At 39.6% G+C, this 11,661-nt stretch overlaps 1 protein-coding gene across 2 annotated transcripts in view; it reads left to right on the forward strand.

The window, feature by feature from the left end:
- The window catches only part of VPS37A (VPS37A, ESCRT-I subunit), a 14,428-nt gene extending 5,620 nt beyond the window's left edge, over positions 1-8,808 (forward strand). The window contains exons 6-11 of one of the 2 annotated variants that reach the window (XM_019553303.1): positions 165-292; positions 394-452; positions 547-615; positions 2,212-2,355; positions 4,050-4,130; positions 4,415-8,808. In XM_019553303.1, the coding sequence (XP_019408848.1) occupies positions 165-292; positions 394-452; positions 547-615; positions 2,212-2,355; positions 4,050-4,130 (481 nt within the window). In that variant the 3' untranslated portion in view covers positions 4,415-8,808. The remainder of the gene's footprint in view (positions 1-164; positions 293-393; positions 453-546; positions 616-2,211; positions 2,356-4,049; positions 4,131-4,414) is intronic. The other variant, XM_019553304.1, reaches the window with a different exon arrangement.
- The last annotated feature ends 2,853 nt before the right edge of the window (positions 8,809-11,661 follow it).

The following is an 11,661-nucleotide window of genomic DNA, read 5'->3' on the forward strand; positions in this document are numbered from 1 at the left end:
TTGAACCACCTCCACTGGCAGACTGTTCCAGACCTTGGGGGCTCGGACAGTAAAGAAATTCTTCCTTATGTCCAGCCTGAAACGGTCTTGGTGGTAGGTATTGTCTTTTTTATAGGATGCTTGGCCTCCTGTATAACCATTTTTTTTCTTCTTTTTGAATGCAGTATATCACAGTTGACAGATATGAATGAACAAGAGGATATATTACTGGAACAGTTTGTGAATCTACCCCAGCTGAAGCAAGTCCTTACTGATAAGGATGAGTTGGTGAAAAGCATTGAAGAACTAGCAAGTAAGGCTTGAACCACTTCTGTAAATATGGTTGTGTTTTACGAGAACTGTTTATGTGTGTATGTATGTCTGTTTTAAGTAAATGACAGACTTGTTTTATAGAGAAAAACTTATTATTGGAGCCCAGCTTGGAAGCAAAAAGGCAAACAGTGCTGGATAAAGTGAGTGAAATAAAATAATCTCTCTCTTTTTTTTTTTTTTTTGGAAAAAGAGCTGTACTCCTCTTGATTTTTAAAAAATATCTTTTTCCCCTAGTATGAACAGCTTACACAGCTGAAAGCCACGTTTGAGAAGAAGATGCAAAGGCAACATGAGCTTAGTGAGGTATATAATCTTTTAAATTTGATATTTAGATATTTTTAACAACTTCACCAAAACTAATTTTTATTATACTTTTGTCCATGAAGAATATTTTTCTGGCTAAGTTCCACTTGTATATGAATTTCTATTTGTTTGGAAGTAAATTGAAGCCACGTAAGATTTCTGTGCTATTTAGCACTTCAGTGTAAAAATCTGTTTGGCCAAAGAAAACCGTACTACAACTGTACTCCTATTTCACATGTAGTAATACAGTAGGAATAAGCCTGGAAGGTATTGGATGAGATTCACTGGGAACCATTTCTGACAGTTTGAACTTTCTGGCAGTAATTGGAGAGAGTCACAGGACAAAAACTGAACCAGTCTCGTCTACTGTTACAGCTAGATAAGGCTATAACCAAATCTTTCACTTCTATAGAATTAGCTGATTAAAAATGGTCAAACCATTAATCCAGCCTTTAAACCCCATGCTTTTCTAGCCTACTTTAATTATTTCATCAGTACAAGAGTTGTCAAGTCTTGCACAGTCTTAAGTAAAGACAGAAATTCACCGTTAAAGTTACTTTAAAAGTTATTTCCAAGTACACTTCCAAAATCATGCATTTAAAAGCAACACTATCATACAGACTTCTCAGTGTTGTGCAAGGTGAGAGTATGGTTTTTCCTTTTTTTTTAAGTTAGATTATATACTTACTGTATAATCACAACAGTCAAGATACAATATCTTTTAACTTCAGAATGCCCAAAATATGTCCCCTAATCTTCTATTTCATGCTGTACTAGACCATAAAATTCAGCTGTTTTTTGTAATGTCAGTGAAATTTAAGAGTATGTAAGTCAAATGTCCTCTCTTTAAAATAGAATAGCAGATTCTGATCTTCTGTTGTTTGCATGGCCAAGGTAAATTGACTCTCACATGGCTAGAGAAAGTAGACACTTTGAGAAACACTCTGCTTGTGTGAAGGAAAGAAGGAAGTGGTAACAAATCAGGGAGGTAGTAAGCTTGTTGTTTCAAACAATATAAATTAGTCACTTCCCTGCAGCTCTAACTTAAGCGAAGGCTGTAGTGGCGGAAGAGCAGACAGTTGCTTCTGTACACAGATCACCACTCTCCCTTTCCACTGTGCCTAAGCTGGGGTTCTGCAAGTTGGAGAATCGCTTGAATGCCTTTCTTTAAAATCTAAATAATGAATCTCAGTTACAATTACAGATTGATTTAAATATTAACCTCTTCTTAAATGGAGGTAACTTTCCTTTTGTTAGAATAAATCGGAGCCTGTGACTTACGCCTACTTAAGCAGTGTCATTGAAGTCATTAGGCTTTGTGCAGTTGCATGGGGAGGTGTGCTCAAATCCAGCCACAGAATCAAGACCCGAGGTGCAACTCTACAAAGCAACTCCTTCAGTCCTGTAGAATGCCCCTTTAATTTCCAATTAACTTAAACTCACTGATTCTTGTAGGTAGCAAGCTTTCAACATTGCTTGGCAATCTTGATACTACATGCGTTAATCTGTGTTTGTACATTCTTTTTACTTTGTGTGATAGAAACATAGTTTCAGTGAACACTTAACATTTAATGGGAAATCTATTTTCTTTCTCAGAGTTGTAGTCCAAGTGCTTTGCAAGCCAGACTGAAAGTAGCAGCTCATGAAGCAGAAGAGGAGTCTGACACTATTGCAGAAGACTTTTTGGAAGGCAAAACAGAAATAGATGACTTCCTAAGCATTTTCATGGAAAAGAGAACAGTATGTATTCTTACTCTAAAACATTAATGAATTGCATGTGCAATGTGCTATAAAACAAGATTCCTTCAAAACTTGGTTTAGGAGCTGTCCATTAGTTCAGAATGCTAGATTCTGCAACCTCCTGCAAGGTAAAAGTTTTGTTCACAATAGTGGTTTCAAGCACTCCACAGTAATTTTAAATAGCAGATCTGTTAAAATGCACACCTCTTCAGGAAGAGACAACTGAGTAAGAGTCTCTGCTATTGCAGACAGCTATACTATATAATTTTTGATTAGTTTATCAAGCTGCATTTTAGAAACAGTTAGGCTCTTTGCCCCCACTGCTCCTAACAAAAGATTGTTTCAAAACCTCACTCCTGCAGTAATTAGAAACCTAATTTTTACCCTAAACGTATTCATATTCTATATTCCCATTTGTTCGTGTGTCAACATTTGTGCTTCTAGCTTTAATGGGTCGTTACCTCGTGGTGCTTACTTCCCACTGTATTACAAAAAGCTGTTGTAGCCTTTCTCTGCCTTTGTTTTACTATAAGAAACAAGCAAAGCTATTTTAGAATTTTCTCAGAGGATAAACTCTCTGTTCTCCTTATTTTAGTAGCCTTTTTCTGCACTTGTTCCAGTTCGAATTCATCTTTCTTGAATGTGGGCGACAGGAATTGTACATTGTACTTCAGACAAGGCTTTACCATGCCCTCGTGTAAGGGGGTTAACACTTTCCTGCCTCTACTAGAAATATCTCAATTGATACATTCTAGGATTACATAAAGAATTCCATATTCCCTTCCATCCTTTTCTTCAGCGAGAGCCATTTCTCCCAAAAAATATTGTCCTTTCTTCCTTGCATAATAAAGAAAAAAAACCAGCTGAGCAAATATAAGAAAGGGAGGAAGAAATAGGACAATTAAATTAAAATGAAATAAAATGGAAGATTTTTTTTTTTCCCGAATCCCTTTATTCTATTTCAGGGGTGTCAAATAATGGCCTGTGGACATCTGGCCCCTGGTACTGGTCCTGGATCTTGAGTTGACCCCCAAGCATGTCCTTTCCTCACACAAGATCCACATAGGGCCAGTCCAGGGCATCCTTCCTCCCTACTACCCTGGGCTCAAACCACTCCCTCTCCTATGTATGCCAGATCCAGCACCTGCTTCAGTTAGTGTGTGACCTGTGTTGCATGTTGTGCCCGCCCAAGGCCAAATCAGTTAGACACCCTTAGTCTGTTTTATCTAGAGAATAATGAAGAGTAAAGAATGTATGCTGTTCTTGCCCCTGGTTTGCCAAAAGCATACTAGTAGCAGCTGTGCACAGGCACCAAGACTCATGGTTGACAGCCCGGAGGTTTCAAGTTTGAGGATACAGCTGAAGCGCTGATGGCACAGCCATGTCGGATTCCAAAGAATCTATGAATTCTTCTAAATACCTTGTCAGAGGGATACAGACAAGGAAGGGAATAGTAATGACAACTAGTAATATGTTAACAATGCCTTTTACTGCAGGAGCGTTTTTTACAATTATGAGGAGCTGACTGGCTTACTTGAATTGAAGGGGACTGCATTTCAATCCCTTTCCAGCCCATCAAAATACCAAAGGTTTTCTTTAAAGAGTATTTAGTTATGTAGAACACAAGATTAGGATGTGGCAGACAGTAGTTCTTTTCAAAGCTAACTCCTCTCTCCTTTGTGTCTTGTTTTCAGCTTTTCCACTGTAGAAGAGCCAAGGAGGAGAAACTTCAACAGGCAATAGCAATGCACAACCAATTTCTTGCTCCACTATAGGTAAATTTATGCATTAAGACAAGCTCCCACACTTCATTATAATATGCAACATATTTACTCTTTGCTTACTGTAGCATGCTTTATGAAAGCTATTAATTTTTTTTAGTAATACCTTGATGTGTAGAAACAACTAATTTTCAGTTTTTATGCTGCATCTTTACAATGAAAGGAAATAGCATCTGCAAACTGTGTGGATGTAGCATCTTCTGCATTGGGTATTCTGGGCCAGTTGTTTCTGTAAAGTAGTTTTGGGCATACTAATGCTTGAAATCTTGTTTTTTCAGACTTTCCTGTAAAGTAGGCCTGCCAAGAGAAGAGGAGTGAACCAACTCAATAAAGCACATTTTCTAATACCAATTATGTGCAAATAAACATTTCATCAAAATAGTTGCATTTATAGAACAGATACAGAGCTAGAACTGTTTTTGTAAAAATAGAACGTCTGTTTATATTCCCATTTTATTCAAGAAATTCTTCTATTGCAACCTTTGCACTAATATTTCTTATATTTATTGTTAATAGTCTCTCTTATATTTGAGTTCCTGCTGCTATATCCCATTCTTCAGTGATTTAAATACCTAAACATGTACTTTTGACTAGCTTTTTACATTTTATAAAACATAATTCATATTTTTTTATTTTGAACTTGAAACATTAGTTTGGCTTGTTTGAGGGAGACTTTTGGAGTTGTTGGGATTTGGGAAATAAGATGGGAAAGTCTTTAATAACTCTTCAAGATTTGTCAGTGAAATAGCACATTGTCTGTCCTTGAAGCCAAAAATGTTCAACAGCAGTTTATTTAAAATAGTTATACGAAACTAAATATTGCCTGCACTGACTGGATAAGAATATTGAGTTTAAGCAAAGAATGCTTTGGAACAAATTATATTGGAATCAAAATGGAATAAATATTCTTTGTAGATTTACTATCCATATTAGATGGACTAATGGAATCTTTATTTCTGGAGTAATGTGGCACCCAACATTGTACTGAAGTACTGATCTTACACTTGAACATTTGTCTTTTGTTTCAAGTAAAACAATATTTGTGCAAAAAAAAAAAGCAGCTCCTTTTTACTTAGTTTTTGTAATTTTTTTAGTTTTGGTTATAGCTTGTAATTAGTGACCTCATGAACTTAATTATCAAATCCCCTGCGAAGTGTCCTCTATCCCTTCTTTTTCAATATGCAAAGGAATGGTTTTCCCAGTGCATTGTGTCAAGGCCAGTAGTAGAACTCCAAAATAGTGATTGCTAATCCTTTCCTTTACCTCAGACCCAGTTTTATTAATTAAATTTTCTTTTTTAGGAAGGGATATGTTAATATGCATAGATAGCAGAATTACATATGAGGGACTAGTAGAACTCTACAAGAGAAAAAGCAGCTCTTGATTCCAAATTGAGGTTTGGGGAGGGTGGGGGGGGGTTGTTTTTATCTCATCTACTTTCTCAGTGAACTAAGCCCTGAAGTTGAAATGCGACAAGCACTGCATCCTCATTTTGGGACAGATAGCTCAATATCTACAGCTTTCAATTTTATTGTCGTTGTATTTTTTTTTTCTGGAATTTTGATTCTGTTTTTCTTCTTTTTGGAGAGGCAGGGTGGATATTCTGGACTTCAGAAAGGAGATTAGCTTTTCATCAAAGGTTTTCCACCAGTGGGTAGCTCTAACCTTTTGAGTCACTAGGGACCTCAATACTCACCAGTGTCAGGTGGTGTTTTTGAGTTTGACCTAAAACTGAGGTCCTTACTGTAGGCATTTGTTTTCAAATGTAGGACTAATAACATGTCTTCTCAAATTCTGAGTAGAGAAATTTTCTGCCTTACTTAAGCACCTGGCAGTATAGTTAATGCATGTGTTTGGCTTGCTGGTCTAGTTAGCAGTGCATCTTTCTTGTGTTTTTTTTAGCCAGCAAGCTGTAAGGCTGGATACACTGGCAGAAGGTTGGGGAAGTCAGCTGTTCTGTTCGTGTCACTTCCTGTATTGTCAGGCAGTGTTGCACTGAGGTAGAGTAATTAGCCCTGATGCAGACACACCTGCTGCCAATCTACTTCCATTCCTGAGTTAGCGTATTTCTGCAGCCTGCCTGGCTGTTAGTAGGCTGTGGGCCATGGAGCTTTATACAGCTGGCCAGAGACAGGCCACTAGATTTGGGGGGAAGGCAGTCTGCTTGCCACTGCTAGCTATTACCATATAGTCCTGTGATGTGCAATATTACATTGCTGTATTTTAGGGCTTACAAATATTGATCCCTGGACTTTAGTGTCTCTCATTTTGTGAAGTGGATGTGGAGCATTAGAAGCTATGTACATCAGACATTTTAAGAAAGAGATCATTGAAGATACCAGAGCTGGTGACTTAGTTTAGTCCTTTAATCACTAAATCTCTCTCTCAGGGAACTACTTAGGCAAGAGGATAAAATAATTGTTAATGTGCATGGATACCAGACTTACAACCAAGGGCCTAGTATAATTCTGTGAGAGGAAAAGTAAAACCCAAAGTACAGTTTAATGGGGGGGTTTCCTTATCAAGCTTCCCAGTAAACTTGGCCTTGAAATGAACACACAGACAGTAGGAATATGATTCAAAAAGGTACGTGTCAGGAGCTGTCTAACACAAGTGCTGGTCTGCGCCACAGCTATGAAGCAGGTCAGAGTTGTAGCTCCAGCCAAAACCCAAGAAGCACTAAAGCAGAATTCCCACAGGAGGTGTTCCCACTGGCTTGCCTTGTTAATGGGGTGTCATCCTGTAAATGTGCTCCAAGGGCGACTAATATAGAAGCATCCTGCACTAAAGACTCTTGCCACTGCTGTTCTTTTGCACTTATCCTTCACGAAGATGTAGGACGCCTTGTTTCAAAACCCTGGGATCCAAACCCATCTTTCCCAGATTAGTGCCCTGATCACCAGACTTTGGACTGGGTGCCTTCTCATTTTCCATTTGTACTCTTGCACTGTGTATAAATGTTTAATGGGCACAGGCTTGAACCTGTTTCCAGGTCTGAAGCAGATAAGTCTTTCTGGGCCCAGTGAACGTTCTGTATGTAAATATCTGTTCTGTGTGAACCGGTTGGAGCAGGAATGGTTAACCTGGCCCTCCATATCCAGAGAGTCCATGGTCTTGTCTTGGTCTTGTAAACAAGAAAACCTGGCTTAGGTGCCTGCCTTCAGACAAGTTTTGTGCCCAAGGACACTATATGGAAGAGTAGACTTCTCTCCCATCAGGTCAGCCTCTAAACTGCTAACATGTGCACATAAGCCTTGCATTTTGCTTTTGCCTAGCTTTGGTGGTCCCGTGCTCAGCTGGAGAGGATTCTGCTATAGGGCAAGCATTGGCACTAGCAAAGTATGTCCAGGGTGTGCCAACCTTTGTTCTTCCCTTTCCCTTTTACATTGCTAAGTTTTTTTTTCCCCTCACAGTGACAAGATTTGTAGCTTCTCCTGAGTCCCCCTTATGTTCTCCAAACAAGTTAAAATGTCATCTGTTAAATATACACTTTAACTCAAAATGTCCACTTGACCCACTGGTGTTCTCTACCATCTGAATGGTGAAGGCAGGTAGATTTGGCTTGCAGAAACACTAGTAACTCATATTTTCCCCTGATTATGTGCATCTTGTATTTCAGGACCATCAAGTATAACTTCACTCCTACTCTGCTTTGAATTGAATGCATACTGTGTACTAGAGCATAAAGGCTACTCTTAGGCTTGTAGAAAGTACTTTCTGTAATATTGCATGTTCCAAAAGTTATTAAGCTATGTAGTGGAAACTCTAGGAAACCAAGGAATACTATGGCAAACCCCCAGAAGTTTGCTGTGTGGCATTGCAGACTTTGCCAAAGTACATTCTGAGGCGTTAACACAATTTTCCACTTGGTATAACATCAGCTGTAGTAACTTGCAGTAACAGAACTGCAAAGCTAATTTGTTATGTTAATTTTACTCTCATTTAGTTTCTCATTTCTGTACTGCAGGTGCTAATTTAATTTGTTTTATAGCAGTTTAATGATAACATGTTCTAGAGCCTTTATTTCTGATCTTGATAGTAAAAGTTGTTTTTGTTTTCTTTTTTAATGTAAAATCACTTTGTTGTGGGCTGACTTAGAATGGCGTGCTAGAGTCAATAATAATAATAGTAACACACACAAGATTTTTCTCCAGTATCAGGCAGTGAAGTAAGTAGATTGTTTGGGGAACGTCTCTCTCAATTCTGGTTAGCAGTATTTTTTTTCTTAAGCTGAAAGTGACTGTCCTGAAACAAGAAACCATTTTAATCTCTTTTGTTTAGGGTCTAATATACTTCACCTGCTACTTCATTTTAAGCAGAGGTTGACCACGGTGCCAAAAAAAATTCACCAGCATCATGAGCAATAGTATTTGATTATAATCAGTCTGTAAGATGATTGTTTAAATGTTAATTTGGCTTTACACTTTGAACTTCAGCCAAATGTGGAAACAGTCAGAAACAACGGGATTCTTACCAAAGGCTTCATTAATATTTCCCTTAAAGACCTAGGAATATGTCTGAGGCTTTGGGGGTGCAGAAATAAACCTGAATAAGATCACTGGTGAGAGAATTTTTAACGTTCAGTTATTAGCCTTATCTATGCATGAATGTGAGCAAATAGTGCACATTGTAATATGTTGATCTATGAATAAAGGTTTGTTTGTTTTGTTTTGTTTTTTTTTAAAGTGACAGCCCTTTATCTTCCTTTGTGTCCTGCTCACTAATTGCAAAGCATCTGTGGTGGGTAATTAGGAAAATGGAATTGGGAAGCAATTTCTAACCCCCAAGCAACCTTTGCATCCTAATAACTAGGGATGAACTATTTTCATCATGAAAAGATCATGATGAAACTAAACAATTTTTGCAGGTTGATCATGGCATAAAGAGCAGATTCTGCAGATAGTTCCTGGTGTGTTCTGGTGGCCCTGCCCCTTGGCACTGATTGGCCCCTTGGCACTGGGGTCTTTCCACAAAGGGTGGAGGGGGTGGCTGCCATCTTGTCTGCTGGCTGCCCATCACTTAGTGCTGACTGGTGGAGACGCCCCAATGGGGGAGGAGGGATGAGGGGGCAGCCACCATCTTGTCTGCTGCCGTTTGTGCCACGCTGGCAGGTTGCGCCTTCTCCCCAGCCCCTGGTAGGCTGCAAAACTGGGCCACAGTGGCAGCAAAGACTGCAGGCTTCCACTGGGGAGCCAGCATTTTGCTTTAATTTTTTTTAAGTCGATTTCATGGACAATCTTGGATTTCATGGTTTCTGTGAAATTTGTGGAACCCATGAATTGAGTTAGACCCCTACTAATAACAGAATAAATGGTTTGGGGCAGACTTCCACTTCTTTCTGCCTTGAGTTGCTCTGTCTTTCTTGCATCTCTGGACAGCATTAAAATACAAATGTTTTATTCAAAATAATGTTGTACTACAATATTAATAAGAACTGTTGCAATGTTATGTAGGCTTTCACAGTTCTGTCACTCCTCCCTTTAAACCCTTATACTTCCTCCTGCTCTGATCCACCCTGTGCACACTGCTTCACCTTACCTTTCAGGCCCTACACATTTTTTTTTCTCCCTATCTGTGTGCTTCTGTATTACTGTTGCATAGTTCACCAATGCCAGTTCATTTATCCTGGACAATTGGAAAATGGAAAATATACTGCCCATCTTTAAGAAAGGGAAGAAGGAGGATTCAGGGAACTACAAACCAGTCAGCCTCACCTCGACCACTGGAAAAATCAGGGTCCTCAAGGAATTTATTTCTAAGCACTTAGAGGAGAAAAAGGGGATCAGGAACAGTCAGCATGGATTCACTAACAGCAAGTTATGCCTGACCAACCTAATTGCCTTCTATGATGAGCTAACTGGCTTTGGGTGTGGGGAAAGCAGTGGACATGCTGTAGTTTGATTTTAGCAAGACTTTTGATACAGTCTCCCACAGGATTCTTGCAAGCAAGCTGAGGAAGTATGGGTTAGATGAATGGATTGTAAGGTGGATAGAAAGGTAGCTGGATTATTGGGCTCAATGGGTAGTGATTGATGTCTCAAACTCTAGTTGGCAGCCAGGTCATTATTAACAATCTGAAGGATGGGATAGATTGCACCCTCAGCAAGTTTGCAGATGACATCAAGCTGGAGAGTGCAGTAGATACTCTGGAGAGTAAGGCAAGGATTCAGTGACCTAGACAAATTGTAGGATTGGACCGAAAGAAGTTTTATGAGGTTCAGTAAGGAGAAGTACAAAGTCCTGAACTTAGGACAGAACAATCCCCTACACCACTACAAGCTTGGGACCAACTGACTACGCAGCAGCTCTGTATAACAGGACCTGGAGGTTATAATGGAGAATAAGCTGAATATGAGTCAACAGTGTGCCCTTGTTGCCAAGAAGGCTCTTAACAGCATACCGGGCAGCACTAGTAGGAATGTTGCCAGCAAATTGAGGGACGTAATTATTCCCCTCTCTTCTGCACTGGTGAGGCCACATCTGGAGTACTGTGTCCAGTTTTGGGGCCCCCCACTATAGAAAGGATGTGGACAAGTTGGAGAGAGTCCAGCGGAGGGCAACAAAAATGGTTAGGGGGTTAGGACACATGACTTACAAGGAGAGGCTGAGGGAACTTGGCTTATTTAGTCTGCAGAAGAGAAGACTGAGGAGGGATTTGATTATCAGCCTTTAACTATTTAAAGGGTAGTTACAAGGTGGATGGAGCTTGACTGTTCTTAGTTGTGATGCAACAACCAGGAGCAAAAGTCTCAAGTTGCAACAAGGGAAATTTAGGTTGGCTGTTAGGAAAAAACTCACTAGGAGGGTGGTGAAGCACTGGAACAGGTTACCTAGGGAGGTGGTGGAAGCTCTGTTCTTGAAGGTTTTTAAGACTCAGTTGAACAAACCTGTGGCTGGAATGATCCTAGTTGGGGATGGTCCTGCTTTGACGAGTGGATTGGATTAGATGATCTGAGGTCCCATCCAACCCTAATTTTCTATGATCCCATACAGCTTCCACCTGTTCCTGTGTGTAGAAAATCCTTGTACACACTTGGCCAACCTGTAATGTCCATTTCGAAGGGGATATTTTTTTTCTTAACTCAGGGAATTCCTGATTCTGTTGAAGTCAATGGCATTATCATTTGGTCCTTGTAGTGATCAGGCAGCATAAATAATTAACTTTAGAATTTTTCTCCCTTTATTTAGTTTGTCATGCCCCTGCATCTTATTTCCCATTATGGTGCATTCTGAGGGAATAAATAGGACTTAGAGCAGGGTCTAACACTTTCTGCAGAAGTTGACTCTTTCATGCCTTTTTTCCTGCAGAAAGAAAGCTAATAAAAGGAAAAGGTAAAAACACCCTGTTCCAAATAAGGGGCCAAAGTTTTTGGCGGGTTTCATAGATTGTAAGGTCAGAAGGCATCTCAGAAGATTATCAGGTCCATCCCCCTGCACAAGCAGGAAAGACAACTGCGGTCAGGTGACCCCAGCAAGGTGTCTGTCTAGTCTCCTCTTAAAGATTTCCAGGATAGGCGATTGCACC

Source organism: Crocodylus porosus, unplaced genomic scaffold (assembly GCF_001723895.1).
Source record: "Crocodylus porosus isolate Cpor-Errol unplaced genomic scaffold, CroPor_comp1, whole genome shotgun sequence".
Classification (NCBI taxonomy): domain Eukaryota; kingdom Metazoa; phylum Chordata; order Crocodylia; family Crocodylidae; genus Crocodylus; species Crocodylus porosus.